The sequence below is a fragment of the Patella vulgata genome, chromosome 3, assembly GCF_932274485.2.
Source record: "Patella vulgata chromosome 3, xgPatVulg1.2, whole genome shotgun sequence".
Lineage (NCBI taxonomy): Eukaryota > Metazoa > Mollusca > Gastropoda > Patellidae > Patella > Patella vulgata.
This window is the reverse complement of record NC_065881.2, coordinates 74,497,007-74,519,455: the sequence shown is the minus strand read 5'-3', so window position 1 is coordinate 74,519,455 and position 22,449 is coordinate 74,497,007. Positions and strand designations below refer to the sequence as shown.

The 22,449-nt window shown below is 35.4% G+C and overlaps 1 protein-coding gene across 1 annotated transcript in view; it reads left to right on the top strand.

Annotated features, from left to right (window-relative positions):
- The window catches only part of LOC126816698 (serine/threonine-protein kinase 32B), a 123,745-nt gene extending 101,897 nt beyond the window's left edge, over positions 1–21,848 (top strand). The window contains exons 4-11 of the mRNA XM_050543435.1: positions 3,571–3,608; positions 4,289–4,378; positions 5,002–5,105; positions 9,404–9,520; positions 11,864–11,989; positions 12,622–12,759; positions 14,708–14,775; positions 17,746–21,848. Of these exons, the coding sequence (XP_050399392.1) occupies positions 3,571–3,608; positions 4,289–4,378; positions 5,002–5,105; positions 9,404–9,520; positions 11,864–11,989; positions 12,622–12,759; positions 14,708–14,775; positions 17,746–17,812 (748 nt within the window). The 3' untranslated portion in view covers positions 17,813–21,848. The remainder of the gene's footprint in view (positions 1–3,570; positions 3,609–4,288; positions 4,379–5,001; positions 5,106–9,403; positions 9,521–11,863; positions 11,990–12,621; positions 12,760–14,707; positions 14,776–17,745) is intronic.
- The last annotated feature ends 601 nt before the right edge of the window (positions 21,849–22,449 follow it).

Sequence of the window (22,449 nt, the reverse complement as noted above, 5' to 3'; positions counted from 1 at the left end):
CCCGGAATAACTTGCGGTCTAAAAGTCGGGGGAGGTTTTGGGTATATACAGGGAAATTTGGGGTTATTCTTCTGAAAGTTTTTCTTTAAACCTGTAACGGGTTATTCTTCCAGGGTAGGTTTTTTTCCCATAAGAAAACATGATATAAGGTTTTTCTTGTGGGATTTCTGGGATCTTCTCATCTTGCGTACATGTAAACATAGACGGTTTATAAGCAAGATAAAGTCCTCGACTTCGGTTATGCTGGGGTAGAAAGACTTCAGAAAAAAACCTCGACAGAAAACGCTCGGCATACCGGCCTCGGTTTTTCTTTCTCTCGGGTTATTTTCTTCAGTCTTTCTCCCTCGGCATAACCTCAGTCTCGTGCTTTATCCTACACATAATCATATGTCTACACTACCCCCACTCACCCTCCTTCTTCTCCTTCAGACTCGCTCTTTCGCTACCATCACACGTATGTTTACACCCACCCCACTCCACCCAACCCAACCCACTACTCCTACATCCGCTTTGCTCTCCAAGATTCGTCCCCATCACAACGTCAAGGAAATAAAGTATTATTAGTTAAATTGAAAATAAAATATAATTCTAAATATTACCAAATCCCACGATGATGGTTTTGTTTTATCGGATCATGTCATAAATTTTATAATACTGTGGGTATAACTGACGTTCCAATCATAAGTGAAAGACAATAAATCTTCATTAGTTCATCAAACATGACTTCTCCAGTAAAATAAGCATTTTTATGCCGGAAAAGGATAGGTTATATGGCTGAGTATGGATAGGTTATAAGATTAAGATTACTTTGGGTTATATAAACGCAGACAATGTACGTTTAATGATGATATCTGTCAATCAAAGGGTCAGTCAGTCAATAACACTTGTAATTTACCATGTCGTTGCTTCAGGATAAATCACACTTGTTCCAGTTTCCGATCACTATAAATGGAAGAACAATCCGCCTAACCGTGTATAATGTCTTCTTCGCTATTATCTGCAAGGGAAACGTGAGATTTAGCTACATGGCTCGAATTATTCAGGACTATTCGGAATATTTGATTTGAATTTCCAATTCATAAAATGTGGAAGAAAATTTACGATTGAATAATGAATTATAATGGTTTATGGTGAAATTTATACGCTCATAAACCTAAAAAAAACCCCAAAAACTTATATTTTCAATATTGGAATTGACATTTTACTTCATTTAAATGTCTTAAATGCTGACGATTAGGCATGAGCCATGCATATCATACCAAACTTGCACTGTCTGTCTACTTATTCTCGAAGTAGATGGTTCTCTGTGTACAGAATGCCATGTATCAGTATGCTTCTGACATCACCAAGGTATTTGGCTTAGCGCAACTGTAGCCCATGGGCCTCCGTCCGTCGATCCGGCGTCCATAATTGCTTGTGGACACTCTAGAGGCTAAAGAGGTTAATATCACACTGTTTATGGCCATGAGCTGAAGACGCCTATTGATTTTCAACTATTTCCGATAATTACTGTCGGAGTTATGGCCCTTGACCCCTTTGAAAACTCTTGTAGAAGCTCTAGAGGTCAAGGTTAATATCCGATTGATTTTAAATTTATACACTGTGTTTAAGGTCATGAGACAAAGAATTCTTTTTTTTTCTAATGGTTTTTGATAATTACTGCCAGAGTTAAGGCCCTTGATCACTCTGAAAAATATTGTGGACGCTCTATAGGCTTAAGTTGATATACATTGCTTAAACATACATTATGCAAGAGCTAAATCTGTCTATTGCAGGTCTTTCGTTAGACCTGAAATGTTATCTAAATTATTAATTAGACATTAATTAACTTATCCAAACCATAATCAACTCTCGATGCAATTGCTAGTCTGCGTTGTTTCCTGGATTTGAATACATTTTGTGGTGGATGATTTAACGTCAAAATGGATAATCGAAACTTTGATTTTTATCGTACCGACTTTAGTAATGATGATCGAGGCTAAGCCTAAAGTTCAATCGCTAATATCACGGGTCAAAGTGAAGTAATTGACTGAAAATTCTAATAATTTCTGATAATTACTCGTAATCAGATTTCCATTTGTTGTAAATGTTCTCATTACTGACAAAAGAAAAAAAAATCGACATTCCTTGTTGACTGCCCGACGACTTAGCTGCTATTGTCGTATGTTTTTTTTCTGGCAACCCGTCTTTGTTTCTTTATGTGGTACACTGTATGTGTATCCAACTAATTACTTCATTAGCAATTCTTGTTTCTGTTTGAACTCTCTTCTATGCCAATGTGGTTGATTAAAACCATTCTTGTCCAAGACAAAGCACGTAAACGCTCATAGACTATTCATTAATATAAATGTTAAAAACAGAAAACAGAAAACGAAATAAAATGAAAGATCAGCAAGACATGTAGATGATTTACCACAACTTCAGTGATGAATATGTTCTTTCTCGTGGAAATGAAATGGAGTTTAAGGTCCTACTGCTCTGCTACTCTTCTGTTACTGTGAGTAATCACGGGAAGCCTAAATAATGTAATATAAGTTCACCGTTAGTTGTCCATAGACATAATTAACACACCAATTCTCCACGGACAAAGACCTTAATGGTTTCGTGATGATTTTCTAATGTACTTTTAACTTCTAAATCACAAAGCGGTTATTCGTATCTAATCAACACGTCTTGCTCTCTTTTGATATATTATACCTACGTACAGAGAATGGAATGGGGCTTAATGTCTCGAGTTCACAATACGTGTCACATTTGTTTGTGGACACTCTACAGGTCACATAATTATCCGATTTTGACGAAACTTAAAGTATAGATTTACATCCCACGTGGGTTCTATTTCGTGGATGATTGCCCTTGATTGTACGAAGAATCGCGTTATTATCTTGCAGACACTCTAGAAGTCTCAACTTTTACCCCTTTTGATGAAAATTAAAATGTATAAATACGTTTATATTCCGTTCCGAAGTTACCGTTCCCATTTTCCGAAAACCTTGTGAACGCGATAGAAGCTACAGTTTTAACATATTTATGTACAACACGAGGACGGTTGGTAGTAGGATGGCAGTAAAATACATCCAAAATTTAGGATGGAATTCTTGAAACAAATTTGTTAAAAGTTGCTCCTGTAGTACTACTGAATCTTTAATTTCAACGTTGTGTTTTTCTTCCGTGACCAAAACTGTACAGACTACAGTTCAGGTTCTTCCTAACTTTTATTCTTCAAAATGTGAGACCATTTATATAGTCACAAATCTCCCCCGTTCCCAAAAATACTATTTGGCTTGGTACATCTGTTATGGCGTTCTTCTGTTGAATCGGGTACCAGCGCCCCTAATTGCTTTACGTGATAGACTGAAATAAACATCGGCAGGAACTATTACCTAATTTGATCAACAAGATACATTCCATCACCGTTAGTGGGTTTTCATAAACAAGAGAGGATATAATGACCAATCCGTTGAATGACTTAATGTATTTCATGTTCATGAATTTGGAACCAATGATTGATCAAAGCCATAATATTGTTACATTTCATTAGATATTAATTCATGTGTGTGTTTTTTACAGGGATATAAAACCTGACAATATTCTACTGGACGAAGGAGGTAAGTTACCTTGTCTTAATTCAACATAAAGTAATCAACACGATACAGTTTAAACTTAATTCTTAACTCTGATACTTTCTAGAAAAAAAATATTTCTTAATTCTGATACACTCTAGTTGAAAGTTAATTATTAATTCTGATACTTTCTAGAAAAAACTAATTCCTATTTCTGATACACTCTAGTTGAAACTTAATTATTAACTCTTAATACTTTCTAGAATAAACCTATTTCTTAATTCTCATACACTCTAGTTGGAAATTAATTATTAATTCTGATACTTTCTAGAATAAACCTATTTCTTAATTCTTATACACTCTAGTTGAAACTTAATTCTAAACTCTGATACTTTCTACAAAAAACTAATTCCTACTTCTGATACTTTCTAGAAAACCCTATAGTTATTAAATCTGACATTTTTTGGAAAACTTCAATTCTTATTTCATTTTTGATACTTTCTAAAATCAACCCTAGTACTTAATTCTGATACTTTCTAGAAAGACCTAACTCTTGATTAACTTATTAATTCCATTGTAGTTCATGATAATTCTTAATTCAAAGTCACGATATAACACTGTATTCGACATGATATTATGACTATCATTTTGAATCTCAAGACTCTAAAAATTAACCCTGTAATGTTTCTTGTAACCACAAATAATATTTATTTTTCCTTTAACAGGCCATGTACATATAACCGATTTTAACATAGCCACAGTACTGCATACAGGCGAGATGGCAACTTCAATGTCCGGTACCAAGCCTTATATGGGTAAGTTATAGGGTTCCAAACATCAACTACGTATCTTGCAATGAACAAAATCATATTTACGGTATACATTATATCTTCCTGTAAACGAAACTAAGTAAATCTGTGGTGTATCCTTTATCCATAGAAAGTCCAATGACAACAGGTGATCGCGTCAGTAAAGTCAAATTTTTATTCATGAACAAAATTGATCTTTTTTAAAAAAAAAAATATCGAAATAAACACCACCTAATGGTGATTAGTTTACATGTATAGACTTTATAATCTTCGGTTCTCCTGATAATTGAGCTTTCTACGGTTACTAAATAATATGGTGTCAAATATTATGGTATGATGTATCCGCCAAAAGCTCAAATCATTGATACATATTTTGATAGATACGCTTAAATTCGACTGTTCCGCGTGGTGTTAGAGGATTTCATATGTTTTCATTAACATGAATACCAATGAATTTAAAATCATAACTATTATTCTGAGGATTAGATATTTGGCACAAATATTTCTTATTTAAAACAAGTTCGGTGGTTGTGGCTGCCCCTAAAAAGCTATTCTTATTTTAATGTGTAATATAATTGGTATTTCAATGTGTAATATATTGTTATTGGTATTTGTTATTGGTATTTCAGCACCTGAAGTGTTTTCCTGTGCGTCTAATGAGTGCCTAGGATATAGTTTTCCTGTAGATTGGTGGTCACTGGGTGTTACAGCCTATGAATTATTGAAATCAAGGGTAAGTAACTCAGAGAATAGTTCTTTAATCTCAGTCTCAGCGATTCATCTTTTTTGTGTATGTAATCAATCCAATTACCTAACTTGGCTCATCTTGACGCGAATTTAAATATAAATCAAATATAGATTGTGAGTCATTCGTGTTTCTGTATTCAGTGCCACAATCCTGAAGTTAGATATAAGCAATTGAGAGTATTTACGTGCAGAATGTTAATATTACGTTCTTATTACATCATAATCATAAAGTGATATATAACTTACTTTAGTAGCTTTCGATTTTCTTTACACGTTTTATTGTTCTCAGCATAAAGTGATGATTTTTGTTTTAATAATTGTAAAATTGATCTTAGCTGAGTTTCTATATCGATAGAAGTCAGTCGAAGATTGATTTCACTACATGGCGTTTATGAAGATTGAGGTAGGCTTTTAATATGCAACACCTATTCTTTCGGGAGCGCCTGATACCACTATTCAGGGACTGTACTTTTTACAGGAAAAAAAACAAAAAAAATCCGAAAAGTACCGAAAAACTCCGAAAAAAAACCCCGAAAAAACAATCCGAAAAGTACCGATGTGTGGCTTAGGTTTTTTTTTTCGGTAAATAGTGTTGTTTTTGTCGGTATTTAGTGATTTCTCTATATTTAGGTTTTTTCGGATTTATTCGGTAATCGGTATCAAAAAAGAATTCGGTATTTTTCGGTGTTTTTTCGATATTATTTGGATTTTTTTCAGTATTTTTCGGCGCTTTTCGGAGTTTTTTCTAAATTTTTCCGTTGTTTTTCGATTTGTTTTCGTTTTTTTTTCTGTATATAGTATTTGCGAAGTTCACTTCAAAGGAGTAAAAATATTCTATGTCGTGTACGACACCCGTCACTGATTTTTCGGGCATAGATGGTTAAGATCGAACTATAAAAGGGTGGAGCTTAGACTTTAGTAAATACCCGGGGTCTTATGCATTTAAACTTGTACTAAGTATACCGACAGTTCATTTTTTCAATAGCTAAAATGAACAGGCTGCGTCCTCAAAAACATACTAAACTTAGGCTGCCTGGCTACAGTTAGCTTCGCTTGAGAACAGACACTAAGCTAGTTGATCGACATTGTAAGTCCTAAATCGACGATTTGAGTCGAAAACACCAAGTATACTATATGAATTGTGAGAAGTATTTATTCTGCTTCCATATAATAAAATTCAAAAAGTTTATTTAGACTGTGTGTAAGACAGATGTGAATCGTAGTAGCATCGCATTACAAAACAGTATACTATTTTTTTTAGATATGGCGGCCATTTAGGACAGAGATCTATTCAGGAAGTATGAAGTAAATGGATCTCTGTGTGTACTATGCCTTAAAAGTTTTCGTGATCAAGTTCCCCCCTGAAACCATTTCTAAGTTCTATTTAGAACGTTCACGTGGGTAACATTTTCCTTAGAAGTTTTATCTAACAATAAAGTAAAATGAAAATGTTTAAAAAAAAAAAATCATAAAAATCATAAAAACGAAATGAGCCTATTTATGAAAGTTCACATTGCTTTGTAGATTTAGCTAATAAAGTAATAAAGTACCTTGGAAATATAAATAAAACATCATAAAACGGATAAACAGAGGCCATTTTTTACGCATTTTACATGAACACAATACGATCATTTCTCTGACCTTGAGGCACTTATATCTTGAGAGAAAAAGAACTCAAGAAATTTTTTTTGAGTTCTGTTACATCAATTTGCAGATTGACGAATCGTTTGAGGGTCCCTCTATCACCTTCATTAGTACATTAAATTCTTTTACACTTGAAACTTAAAAGTGTGATGTGAAAAGTCTTGAGTACTTTTTATTTTTTTCCTTTATGCTGGAATCTGGTGATCTGTTAAAGTGAAATTAGAGTAAGTCATACATCAAATACGACAAGAGCATAAAATCAATATCACTTATGTTTCTATAACACGGACTAAGAAAAAAACTCCACACCCAGTAAGAACTTGGCTTCACGGATCAATTTCGCTTTTATGAAGATTATATTGAGTTCTTCCTAACGAATGAAAGGAAGGAGTTTTTCTCTTGACTTGAGTTTTATGACCCCGTCCTTTTATTATATTTTGTTTGAAGATTTGCTTCATCTGGTTGTTGTAACGTTATATCAAATTGTATTAAACCAATAAAAAGTAATTAAAGATGTTTTTTTTATAAAAGAGTAAATGGCCGATTTGTACCGAAATACCTTATGGGGACCGCACCACATATAAACAATTACACAAGAGAACAGGACATAATATACACCGACATCTCACACAACAAACGTATATATCAGCGATGGCTAGTCTTAATGTTAGGTCCCCACTACCACGATTCGCGCTACGACTGAAATCGTGGTTTTAATCGTGGAGTTATTGTGGCGATTCTATAAAAGTGTGAAATTGAAGCGCCAAAATATAGAGGAATGGTGTATTTACCTTCTCTCAAACTTTCAGCTCAAAATATTGAGACGTTTGGACGTGAACGTCAAAACTGCTTATCCGGACACGTAACCCTTTTAAGATTTCGGGTCAGTTTTTTCGTTGGGTCACCTGATAATCGATTCCCGTTCCTTGAGAGGTCTGCATAGTGAATGACCCATGTGCTCTACTTGATAACGAAAGGTAAATTTCACCTACACATTATTATTATAAAATAAAAGTCTAGTTTTATGCAGACACCACATAATACAGCTTGGGACACAGGTCTCCATTTCCAGATGAAGATTGACGGGTTTAAGTTGTTTGAAAACGTATCACAAATATTGAGTTAGTTGCTCGATCCTTAGCTAAAGGAATTTAAGGGATTTTAATACAAAATTAAGCAGTTTTATTCTCCAAAAAATATCGGGATTAGCCCTTTAAGTCTTAACAATAACATATATTGAGGTCAGTCGTAGGAATCGTGTTGATCGTGTCGAAACGGGTCCGAACGTATCTGCACGTACCAGCTCGTGGATTCAGAAGGGACAATCGTATCGTAACGCATCGCACGACAGTGGGAAGCTAGCATAAGCGTTCGTTGTGCAATACAGTATGGGGCCTGTAATGGCACAGTCTTCACTCAAAATAAAACAAAATAATGATTTTACAAGAAAAACGTGGCTGGTCTTGACGGTGGTCGTCTCCTAAATGCCGTTTCTTGGTGGCGATAGTCTGCCAGTTAAAGCCTAACTCACAAGCCGTCGTACGTGTTTTAACACGTACTTGTCGTAGGATTTGGTAGCTCGCAGATCACCCGCCAGAATGGCACAGTCTTCACTCAAAATAAAACAAAATAATGATTTTACAAGAAAAACGTGGCTGGTCTTGACGGTGGTCGTCTCCTAAATGCCGTTTCTTGGTGGCGATAGTCTGCCAGTTAAAGCCTAACTCACAAGCCGTCGTACGTGTTTTAACACGTACTTGTCGTAGGATTTGGTAGCTCGCAGACCACCCGCCAGAAACCGGCAGAAAATCTTGTATGTTGGGACCATAAGTCTCTACAGCAGTGCCGATCACACGCAAGTGGCACACTCGGCAAACCTTGGCAGATTCCGTTACTCTACATCTAGCCTCGGCTGTATGACAGTAATTGATATGTTCCTACGCCTATACAATTGCGATGCGGCACCGGTTTACTTATTAGGAAAACCTGGCACCGTTATGGCAACACCGTTGGTAATCCGGGAACTTGAAAGTAATTCCAATGGCGGACTTCGTCATACAGCCGAGGCTAGATATAGGGTACTGGAATCTGCTGAGGTTTGCCGATTGGCAAGTGGCACGCAAGTCTCGCGCACGGGTTTACTCTAGTAGCTCGTACGGCGATTTGTGAGCTAAGCCTAAGGTAATGAGGTAGAACATGGTATTTCCCACTGTTCTGGTTTTTTAACTGGATTACATCATATCAATCTTGTTTTTACTATATTGACCGGTTTAATGGGGTTGTTTGTGAAAATTACATTGGAAGAAGAATGGATAAGGTCACTGGTTTGACAAATCGTTCCATAGATCAATTGGTGCTATTGATCCCACCAAGAAAACACAAAGTTTAAAATGCTACAAAGACGGTATTGACTAATTGTAATGAACAAAATCCCAACATAAATTATAAATTACGATGTTCGTTTTCGAGATACCACTAAAAATACTCGATATTTCGACATTGATTTAGATTTCCAATAAGAATAAGCATGCCATGTCACGAGGCCAATACTCGAAATTATCCAGAATTATCGTTTCCAGAACCCAGAAAATTAAAATACGCAGTCATTATGTTTTAATTCTGATTCATTCTATTTTTCAGAGACCATATGAGATCCACTCGGCCACACATTTACATGAAATAAAAATACTGTTCAGTTCTACCAAACCTCACTTCTCTTCCTCACTGGATGAAAACCTACGTGACCTATTAAAACAGGTAACAGTTAAATAAAGATTCCTTTTATATTCGACCTAAAAAAACATCGAAAGGTATAATACGTTCGTTGCTGAAAGGTTTGGAGGAGGGTGGGGGGTATGAATTTGGGATCTAAAAATACCGAGTGGTCTTAAATGTCTGTCATTGAGTCGTCTGGCGTTGTGTTGAATCCAAGTCGTCTGCCAAAATAGTTTGCCCCCGCCCCCTGAATAATTTATGCACTTCGCACATATGGTCGATTGAGAGTGAGAGAGAGAGAGAGAGAGACAGAGAGAGAGAGACAGAGGGCTAAAATAGAATTGATCTATATAACATATAATGTTGCACACTAGCGGATGTAAATTAATTTCAGGGAACCGTTCGACAACTTGCCTACTGCTCTGATTCAAGATCAAATTTTTTAAGTAATGAATTTGGGAATATACACTTGATTTATTTTGAGAACGTCTGAAAAACACTTGGCCTAAAGTCCATTTTTGCTGTTGTCTGTGTAACCTTTAATGTAAATGCAAGACTAGAACCATTGAATTGTCTACTCCACGATCTTTACGTTAAACAAAGTCGACATCCTATTTCATTATTTCCAAATGCCCCAATGGTTCGTTTTCCTTCCTTTTTTTCTTCTTATTTAGAAATCTTGTCACAGACTGAGTTATACACATATATTGAACAATTGCATCGACCCAAGCTTTGTGTATTTACCAGAAAGTCTTTGTTATTTGTAGAAAACGAGAAGCTATTGATATAGCCATTCTTACTTTTATTTAGAACACCTTGACCTAATGTAAAATAGATCTTATTAAAGGACGTGACCTCTATGAATAATGTAAAAGATAACTATTCAATAGTATGTGCAGGAGGAACGCACTACACACAATACAAAATCGAAAAGACAAACCTGCGGACAAAACAATCTACACAGACATTGTAAGAAACAAACAACATTATATCAAATCAAATGTGGAGGTCCCGGTGTTGACCGAGGGAGTTCATCGTGATTTTTTCCGGCGTGGTTCCCCTTGTCAGTGGTGCAGAGGACGGAGGACCTGGCAAGGAGAAAACTATTTTCTATATGTCCCGAGTAGGCTAAATCGCTTAAAGTGAGTATCCCATTAAGGTGTTACTATCAGATTTGTAATTTCCCGTTGATATTAGTTTTCCGCCATCCCCTGCAGATATTTAGATTGATGTGTTGATATTAGTCCTGGTGCATTGTCCTAATTTTATACCTATTCCGTACTCGAACACAAGTTATACAATTAGTTCATTTGGCCCCTGCTGTTATCCTTTATCCTCAATCCTTAATTGTGTGTGTGTGGGAGGTACATGTGCGATATTAGCTTTAACATACCCATGGTTGTACATGATTACAATTGCAAATTATATTTTAGTGTTATTTGCCAATATGTCCCACTCTTTGAAAATCAACTGGATTACTTGTAGTAAAGTCATTCATCTAAGTTCGAACATCAATCCCATCCGTTCATATTAAATTAGCTTAGTACACATTTATTGGATGATTCTAGGAAACACTAGTGCGCGTGCTTTAACTTCGAATATACTTATTTTTACGCATGTTTGAACATTAAACATACATTATTCAAGAGCTAAATCTGCCATTTGCGGGCCTTTCTTTAGGCCTGATATGTTGTCTAAATTATTCATTAGACATTAATTAACTTATCCAGACCATAATCAACTCTCGATGTCATCGCTAGCCTACGATATTTATTGGATTAGAATCCGATCTGCTGCTCAACGCTCATTGATGATTAAATCGAAAAAATAGATAATCGAGACTATGTTTTTTTTTATCGTTCCGACTTTAGTAATGATGATCGAGTCTAGGCCCAAAATTCAGTCGCTAAATTTTCGGTTCTGAATTTTCAGCAAATTCCCTTTACATTATCTAGTTTTTAACCATTATGCTAAGAACGGCCAGCTCTTTATCTAATCTCCCATAATGTATCTTTAAGCCTACAGACGCAAACCTACCTGCGGGCATAGACGCAGTCTGCACATAGAAGAATCATTTACTTTGCGAATATATCTCTTCCCTACTATTTTGTAATGCGGGTCGAAACCGCTTTACATCTTTGATACACGCAAAGATGAAATAAAAATTTAAGATTTCATTAAACGGAAGTGGAATAAATACTTTGGTGTTCTCGACTAAAATGCTAGCATTAAAATGTCGGTCAACTAGCGTCGCGTCTGTTCTCAAGCGGAGCTAATTGCAGACCATGCAAGTTTCGTACAGCTGTAAATAGACGTATTAAACAATGGATGTGAATGAGCAGTGTGTTGACATTTTAAAACACTAGTTCTGGTTTTTACTTTCAGCTTTTAGAAGTGGATCCAGATAACAGAATTTCTTCCCTTGCTCATCTTAAACAGCATCCGTTAATGGCAGATATGGACTTTGAAAAGATATATAATAAAGAAATAAAACCAGCATTTGTGCCTTCAGTAAGTATAAAAATGAAATGAAGTTTAACGTCTTACTGTCCTGCTCCTACTTGTTTGATGTAGACGGGCATACGCCATGACCTAGGCTTATTTCAAATTTCAACTGTCAAAACTGTGCACGTTACCTCATTTTTCCGTTTCATCCGAACGACTGTACATAACTGACAAGGGGGAAAGTCTAAAAAAAGAGTTCCAAATGCAGTGCCGGATTAACCATTAGGCAATTAAGGCACACAAAAATAAAGTAAAGAAAAGTTGTAATCTAGCTACTGTAATCTGATAGTAAATACATAGTACTGTCAAGAAAAAATTGTGATAAATTTTCTGTTATTAAATTTAACTTTCTTCATTTTATCAGTGAACCGAAAATATCTGTATTTTCAGGCCACCTATCAAAATTTGCCTTAGGGCCAGCAGAGCCATAATCCGGCACTGTCTAAATGGCGTCCCTCGACGTCCGTCGACAGTTCGGTTCGTCAAAATGTGTATTTCTGTTTAAATATTGTAATTTCGTTTGTCTTTAATTACCTCCATCCATTCGATTCTACTATTAACCTTATTTCATGATTTTCAACTATAATGGATTCAGTAGTTTAACCAAACCATGAATATATTCTGTTTGTTGTTTACAGAAAGATCACTTGAATTGTGATCCAACATATGAACTAGAAGAAATGATCATTGAGACGAAACCTCTTCATAAGAAAAAGAAACGTTTAGCCAAACAGAACTCCAGACGAAGTGGAGAATTAATGTCCCAATCATCCGAGGTAAGAGACTCTTACACATTGCTTGACTGGCTCCGAAGAGATTTTTTACCCATATCGCTTGACTGACTTCGAAGTGATTCTTATACTTAGTGCTTTACGCAGTTTGAAAGAAATGCTTATATAACCTGTAAATTGCTTGACGTAGCTTGAAAGAAATGCTTTTATAACCTGAAAATTGCTTGAATAGGCCGAGGAGTTCTATTATGACTGTATTTCAGTTGACTACATCTTTATCAAACTGAAACGTCTTGATGGACATACTACGTGGTATTTAATAATTGACTTGGACAGAAACAGACCATGGAATACAGTAACTGTTTATTACAGACCAACGTAATATCATTAGAATATCATAGCTGACGAAAGGCTATAGAATCAAAGCATCGCTCAGTCATAAACATTAATTGAATTTCATAGAATTATGCCCTGCCAATTATATGTTTCTCCCTGAAAGATAAATCTATTGTTATAGCACTCGACGGTTAAAGTTTATGAGAATTCCTGATCAGAGGATTTTTGTCATGCCCCGTGACAAGCTTGCGTAATTATCATCTTCTACTTCATGTTTATAATTGGATTATTTTTTACTCTTTGTATTGCTATGTCTGGACCACCATGTTTAATTGAATTTGTCAGTCATTTCCACCAGATTGTATAAAATACACGCCCTATAAATTTGGAGGTTTAATTCTGTCTCCACGGTTACGTTGTTAGTGAAACCGGGTTGTGAATAAGGTATGTTTTCAAAGTCCTACCTGTCTGCACCTACCGGGATAATAAAGATGGGCATATGCCATACAATGTTCTATGAGGGGAAATTTTGCCCGAACAGCGGCGCTACGGTCTACCCTTATATCGAATTCCAACTGTCAAGGGATCTTTAACGTGTACGCTAATGTGTACACAATACCACAGATCTAGTCGCTGCCCTTGTCATGGCCTAGCTTCCTCCCTCTGCATCACTGATGGCCGAATGGTTAGCACGTGCGTGCTGTATCATAAGGCCTGTCATTGAGTCAACTGGCGTGGTTTCGAATCCCCAGTTGTACGTGACAAAGAGTAGGGTCGCCTGTCCAACCTCGTGGGTTTTCTCCGGTTCCTCCGGTTTCCTCCCACTGCTAAAGACCCCTACACGCAAGCGAATTATTGAAATAAAATTAAACCATATATGTTAGTCCCGAAATGACCTAGTTTGTGTGTGTCGAGTGGACGTTAAACCCCATCTATCTCTCTCTCTCTCTCTCTCTCTCTCTCTCTCTCTCTATTAGCCTTTCCTTCCGAGATTACTTAGCTTCTTGTATACTCAGTAGATTCGGTTTTTAAAATTCACTTACAGCACCATGTGGTGTGGTAAATAAAGATGGGCATCTTGCTATATCTAGAACACCTGATGCCAGCATTCCTATAGCTAATACATTTTTGTTGCTCAGAGCCCTTTTTCTCGAAATTTTAGGTAAAGATAAAATCCAAGTTTTGATTGGCTAAACACTAAAATCAATCTAATATTATCCAATCAAATTACTAAATTGTCTTAGTTAAAATTTCGTGAAACAGGCGCCAAATCTATTACTCAAGATTAAACCATGTTTTGTTGCTCTGTTGTATTCCTCCAGCGGAGACCATGGTTTAAAGCTCTGTTGTATTACTCTAGAAGGAAGAGACCATGTTTTTTTGCTCTGTTCTATTACTCCAGGGGAAACCACGGTTTAATGCTCTGTTCTATTACGGCCTCTGGAGACGACCATATTTTGTTGCTCTGTTCTTTTAATACGGCCTCTGGAGGAGACCATGATTTGTTTCAGTCATGGTTTAAGTTGGAGGCTGTTTGGATTGGGAGATGTGGAGTGGGTGTGATTGAAAACATTCGCGTTAAACATATACTTCTAATAAACATGACAAATGATAATATCCAAAGGAATATAAATGCCATGATAATATTCTTTTACAGGAGATGGATGAAACCCAGAAACATCTAATGAAGTTAAATGATGATTTTGAAGCCTATAATAGAGAACGGTAAGACGATTTATTTGTCAGAAGGATTTCTGTAGACCATCAGTTAAAGAAATCGAGAGAACCACTAATTGTATTAGGAAATAATGCGAAATTATTTCTTTGGCGGTGGCACTAATAATCATATATTTTTTAAAATAGAATCGCGTGGAAATTGAAATTTTAGAAGCTTTAGGCAAAAAAGGGAATATTTATTGGAATTTAATTGACTGCATACAGTGAATCCATATATTATACTCTCAGTATTTAGTTTTAAAATCATAAAAGAGTTCTTTATGCTTTACTTTGAAAGGAGAGGGTGTGGCTGAATGGTTAACGCGTGTGCGTTGCATCATGGGGTCTGTCATTGACTCAAGTGGCGTGGTTTCGATTCCCCGCTTGTACGTGACAAGGAGTAAGGTCGCCTGTCCAACCTTATGGGTTTTCTCCGGGTCCTCCAGTTTCCTCCCACTGCTGAATACTATAATTGGTTGATGGACTTCCGGGTCACTTTGCCAAATGTCAGTTTGGCGGTCATCTTTACAAATGTCCACTTTTTTTAAAATATGAAATAGTGCGAATCAGGGAAATCTTGATAACACCTCAACAGTTTCACCTATGGATATGTAATATAGCACAAAATGTTCATAATACAATTCCGTATCTGCTGGTATATGGTACATGCTGTTTAATTAATACTACCAGTTTCAAAATAAAAGACTAATCTGAAAACAGCAATATTTTCGGGGGTGGGGGGGGGGGGGGGTCATGATGTCTGTTCATAAGTTTACTAACAGACCATGTTCACACCCATATAAGTAAAATTATCTATTTGGTCTACTAAAGTGATTTACTAGATATCAGAAACATTAATCATAAAAATTTATCTCTAATATGAACTGAGTGTCCCAAATCCAAGATGACGGAAATTCAAAATGGCGACCAAATTTGCTAAAATGGCCAATTTGTCAGATAATAGTCATTTCACTGTTTGATATGACATGCAATATCCAATTGAAAGGGTTCTCAGTGTTGTTGAACTTAAAATTAACCTAAACAAAGAGTTGGAAAATCCAAGATGGCGAAAATTCAATTATCTGTTTCATATAGCTTATAATATCTTTGTTTATAAGGTTTCAGAGTCAACGAACTTGAAAAAAAACCTCTCAAAAATGAATGTTCAAAATGATGCTAATGATAATGCTAAAAATGACACATTCTTTAGAAAATATATCTGACTTATATGACCCGCCACCCCTACCCCATAAACAATACAATGGTGCATCTGGAATCGATTATACTGGGTCTCACACATCACAAGACCTTCCACCAAAATAGCGAGGCATTTTAATTTCATAGCCCATGCCTTTGCACCATTTTTAGCGGTATTGAGAATTATTTATGATATATCCAGAATTTAAGTTCTCCTATTCATTCAGAAATAGTAATGTTGTCCGTTTTTACACCAAGGACTCTATACCCGGCAACTTTTGTCTTATAGTCTAGATATGGTACCCACAAATCATTTTCGTCAGTGATGCATTTCAAACAAGTTGAAAGTTTAAAAAGAATTGTTGCGAAGACAATTTGAAATGCATTTACGACTAGGAATCACAAAAAGTTTGAGAAAATAGACACACAGCATGCTCTAATATGTAGTGGATACTTGCATTCCCTAGATTTTGTTTGTGTAAGGTTCCGGGGCATCCCTATAGTAACCGGGAGGGATAACGTTTTATCCCAATTAAATTGCAAAAGAAACCAATTATAAATATGTCAGACAACATCATGTTGAAATTCGGCCGAATTCGGCCAAGGCGAAATAACGTGATTAACATATGACGATCTTCAGGAAATTTCGGAGAGCGATATATTGTGTAACCAGTGTGTCTTAGGGTGCAAGAATAACTATTTTGTTTTTAATCCTCGAAACAAAAAGTAGTTATAGAGGCGAAATGGGCCGAAAAAAACGAGCGTATTTATTTATGCCAAATACATAATTTGGCTAAAATTACTCTGAACATGATTTGATAGTAAACATAAAATAAATCTTGAAAAAAAATGCAAAAACGTTGATTTTTCCAGAATAATCTGTTGATTTGGAAAATATTTGATTCATTCAACAATAAGTATTATATAGCAGCAGATGTAGAATTTTCTTGTGAACATCGTGAGCCATATTGCAATAGGTCAATCAGTACAGGAGTTATGAGGGTTGCCCGACGCGCTCAATTTTAATGAAATAACGGTGGCAATTTTTAAAGATGGCCGCCAAAATGTAATTTATCAAAGTGACCCAAAAGTTTATCAACAAAAATTTCAACACTCCAGGCACCAGGCTAACTGAAATCAAGGTTGAATTTATTCATTGAATTGGTAATAATGCGCCAAATGTCTGCGATGTGAGGAGTGTGTTGATGTTTGGATATATGTGATCGTTTTTATGTACGTCGTATATTGTCGTCGTCCCCGTCCGCCAGTGGTTTTCAATATCTTGTGAGTAATCTACAGGCTACATTTATCATTACATTAAATTTATATAGATGATTTAAATTAGTAAAAAGTAGAAACCTATTGCATTTCAACAATTTCCGTTAATTATTTCTAAAGCTATGTCCCTCGTTTCGTTTTGTAGAACCTTGTGACCGCTATAATAACAAAGGGTATCTTCCCATCTGCATGAAATTTATTTCCAACATTCAAATTAGTGAAACGAAGATCATTGAATTTCAGCTATGTTTGGATGCATTTTAAAGATTTTGCTTGTGGGCTGCAATGGTCGATCGCCAAGTCATCTAACGTGTTCGAGGTAAAACATAAGCCCTGGCATCTTTTCCCTATATAGCAACAATGAATAGAGCCGACCGGATTCTTCGTTTTCCACCCGCTACTCTCGAACGAATTGTTGCATGAAAAGATAATACATATGGTCCCAGAATTCACTAGTTTGTCTTAATGGAACTTTAAACCCTTTACGTTTCTCTTTCTTTCCAGGTGCCATTCTGAGACTGAGAATACAAAGCTGGAGAATGTAGAACATGATGATGTCGTAGCATCGTGAAAATAGACATTTATTTTGGAAGAGTGATCAAATTTATTGTGTGATTTCGCTAATATGGCCTTTAAAAATATAATATATAATACGTATAAACTATATGTGTATTTTGAATTAAATGAAAACGGGCTTGCTTCGAATGGACGTCGTCATAACGCAAACACGAAGGTCTTTGAACGTACATATATCTCACATCAATTGCAAAGGTTTCTGTGTTTGGGTGAGAAATTAGTATATTATTTATATGGACAGAACGTGCATCTTGTAGATCTGTTATTTTGAAGGGACCGCAGCTTGGATCCTTGTGTTATCTCAAGATGTTGTCTTAACAACATGGCTGAACAAAGGAAATTCATGGCCTCATTTTTGTAAAAGCGTGAGAAATATCTCAAGCTTTCTGGTGTCCACTAGAAGAAATGAAATGGGGTTCATCGTCCTACTGGTCGACTGATAGACTATACAACTAACTTGATCTAATATAATTTTCCTAGTTAATTGTGATTCAACAAACATCAGGTGTCCTTCGGTTCTATTGGATGATATCAAGCGACTTTTCAGTGTTACCAAGGAAACAGATAGCTTATATCAGATAAAACATTAGAACCACCTAATTATCCAAATGTAATCACTGTTATTACATCGGACAAAATGTGGATACCAGATGATGCATTGTAAAGAATGTATTACTATTTGTGTGCAGACCCATTTATTTGTAAAAATGAATTTATTGGTTTTCTTGTACTAAGTAAACCATAATAAAGGCCTTTGAGTCTATAACCTTACAATCCAGTCCTTAGGGCATAATGATAAGAGAATAGTATTAAAAATAAAGCATTAATAGCATTGCATTTGGCATCGAGAAGCTGATATTGGTTGGCCCCGGTATCGGGACTTCTAGTTCACCCGTCCTTCTTTCTGACCGTTAACTATTCTAGTAACATCTTCACACATAAAATATTTTTTAGATTTGTTTTCGAATTTGTTGGGATTGTTCGGCTTGTCGACATTCAGTCGCACTTTAAAATTTTATGAGGAGTTATTACCCCTGTCACCGAAACCTTGTTAACACACGTCGGGTCAGAGTTTTGTAAGTTGTATTTTCAAACATGCTGAGACTGTTCGACAAGCTAAAAGTATGAACAATTTGGTATCGCGCATCAATTGTGTACGGGGGTATTGCCCTTGTCACCAAAACCTTGTGAACGGTTTACAGGTAAATATTTGTTCTGATTGTTTGACTATACGCAGTCATAAGGGGGGGGGGGGGGTGATCAAAATTTGAAACAGCGCATCAAATATTTCCTTTATTACTGAAACCAATTCGAAACAACTCTACACAGCCTTTTAAAGACTTTAAAATTTGGTAGGCTTATTCGAAATTCACTCGTGTTCGCCTACATTCACAAAAATAGCTGGTGCGCGTGTAGTCGTTGCTTGGCAACACTATGTTTAAATAAAATAAGACTATGACGCAAAGGTGCCATTTCTTGCATGACTTGTACAAAAGTTTAAAATATGTTTTCTTAATTTAAAATAAATATTTTTAATTTGTAAATGAATAAATTTATTGTGTATAGGTGTATATAAATTTGGTGTTATTATTATTATTATTATTATTATTAATATTATTATTATTATATTGCAAAATAATCTAGTCCATTTCAAATGACAATTTCCAACCTCGTGGGTTTTCTCCGGGTCTTCCGGTTTCCTCCCACTGCTAAAGACCCCTACGCGCAAGCGAATTATAGAAATAAAATTGAACCATATGTTAGTCAGTCTCTCTCTCTCTCTCTCTCAAATGACAATTCGTGATATAGAGGCGGGATCTGACGGTGTATGTGTGTGTGGTGGTGGTGGTTTACCATAGAAATGATATTCGATAGTTTGATCTAATCTATTAAAACATGATATTAAAGAGTTTGATCTTAATTATTAAATCATGATGTTAAGCAGTTTGATCTTAATTATTAAATCATGATATTAAACAGTTTGATCTGAACTATTAAATCATGATATTAAACAGTCCCAAATTATTAAATCATGATATTAAACAGTTTGATCTGAACTAGTAAATTATGATATTAAAGAGTCCCAAATTATTAAATCATGATATTAAACAGTCCCAAATTATTAAATCATGATATTAAACAGATCCAAATTACTAAATCCTGATTATATAGCTTGATCTAAACTATTAAAACACGTAAGAGCTAAATCGTCCTAATACAGATCTTTCGTTTGGCCTCAATTGTTATATAAATTACTAATTAGATATTTATTCACATGCCAAGTCCGTAATCAACTCTCTAGACTATCGGGTGTTTTTTAATATTAACGAATTTAAACACCATTGGCGGTTAACAATTTAATTTAAAAAATGGATAATCGAGACTTTGTTTATTATCGTAACAACAGTAGCAATGACAATCGAGACTACACTGTTCTTCAGACGGTCATAACTCCACTCAGAATGAGATAATTTGACTAAATTTTTTAACATATTCCCTTTTCAGTATCTGTTTATAGTAACTATTATAGCGAGTACTGTCGGCTCTTTATCTAATCCTACATTATGCATCTTTAAATAGTCTAAATTCGACCTTCACCTAAAAGCTTGTGAACGTGATATAGGCTACAATCTGTTTTTGGAGAACAAGCTGCTGTGTAGGGATATTCGTATATCGTTATACATTTATAAAAAGAAAACACCTGATCGTCTATCAACTTATTGTATCTTACGAACCTTCACATTTGTTCAAATACAACGTTTGAAAACACTACGTCTTCAATTGGTTGGCTCCCAAATTAACGGTATTATAGAGATATCATTCTTCAAGGATAGTGTAAATACCTGAGTTTAGATAGTTAACGGAGCTAAACCTCTAACTTAAACATACATTATAAAAGAGTTAAATCTGCATATTGCAGGTCTTTTTTTTGGACCTGAAATGTTATCTAAATTCTTAATTAGAGATTAACTAACTTATCCAGACCATAATCAACTCTCGATGTCATCGCTAGCCTGCGATGTTTATTGGATTAGGTTCCGATTTGCTGTTCTACTTCCATTCAAGATTTAATCATGAAATGGATAATCAAGACTATGTTTTTATCGTACCGACTTTCGTAATGATGATCGAGGCTAGGCCGAAAATTCAATCGCTAAAATCTCGGTGGAGAGTGGATCAATTTGACTGAAATTTTCAGCAAATTCCCTTTACATTATCTAGTTTTTAACTATTTTATAGTGAGAACTGCCAGCTCTTTATCTAATCTCCCATAATGTATCTTTAATATATTATCCATAATATTCGAAATTAAAAACACAAACTAGGACTCCGTTTTGGTTCATTTCAATCGCTATTGATGTTGTTATGTTGCCGTGAAATTGTGGGATCCTAATATCCAATGAACAGTTTAAAATAATGGTTGATTCGCAAATGATAAAATAATAATGAAAAAACGTTAAGAATGGGCTAATTAGACGTAAACGATTGTCATTCAATTTGGAATGTTCGCGTATTTCACCAAATATAATTGATTAAAAATTATAATAAATGTTTTAAAAATGGAATATAAATCACATGTGCTTTTAGACCCATTTAAAATTCGAAATTAATATGCATCTTCAATGATTAAAAGCTGATTAATGACCACAAAGTTTTCCGGTTTGCATTTACATAGGCTTATTGTTGCTTTAACAAAATGGACGATTACGGGTCTTGTCTGTTAACCCTGTTTGAATGCTTATTCATCAAAAACGGAAACGGTAGCTCTTGCGCAGTTGTGCTTATCCTTGCACGATATTAACTGTAATATTTATTGCCAATAAAATATGATAGATTATGGTGTAATTAAAATTTATGGATTGGAATAGAATATTACTTCATGATGTTTATTTCTGAATGGTTGGTTTTATTTAAATTAAAAATATTAATGGCTGTATTTCTATATAATCTGTATATATTATGAGATATTTATGATATATATCATTGTTTCAATAAATATGTCATTGCTACAATAAAAATATTTAAACTTGTTTAGTAGCCATTTATTCCATCGATAAAAGAAAGGGGATTTAATGTCCTACTGTTCGGCTGCGACAGTAGACCGGTAATAAAGGCGGACATACGCCACCCAGTGTGCTCTACGACTTACTCTTATTTCGAATTCAAACTGTCAAGGGTTCTCTTACGTGCACACCAATTGCCTCGGTGTTTCGAAAAACTAGACAATGTCCTGCACCACTGACAAGGAGAGGAAACCACGCTGGAAAGTCCCAGCGAACTTTCTAGCGCCTTTCGCACTTTTCAGTGGTTCGGGAATACAAGCGAGACAATAGTCGAGTATAATGAATGAAATATTGAGACAAAGAACTCGGTTGTGATTATCTGTCTTGGTATTACATGATTTTCCAGTTTCAAATTAAATCATTAACAATCAAACGTGCTTAAATTCGTTGAAAATTAAAAGCCACGCGATGGTCTAGAGAGTAATTTGATTAAGGACTTGGCATGTCATTAAAATGACTTATACCTGTAAAACATTTGATGCCAAACGCGAGGTCTGCATTAGACAGATTTGGCTCTTACATAATGCATCTTTCATTCACAGCTATTTTATGATATACACCCCCGGGT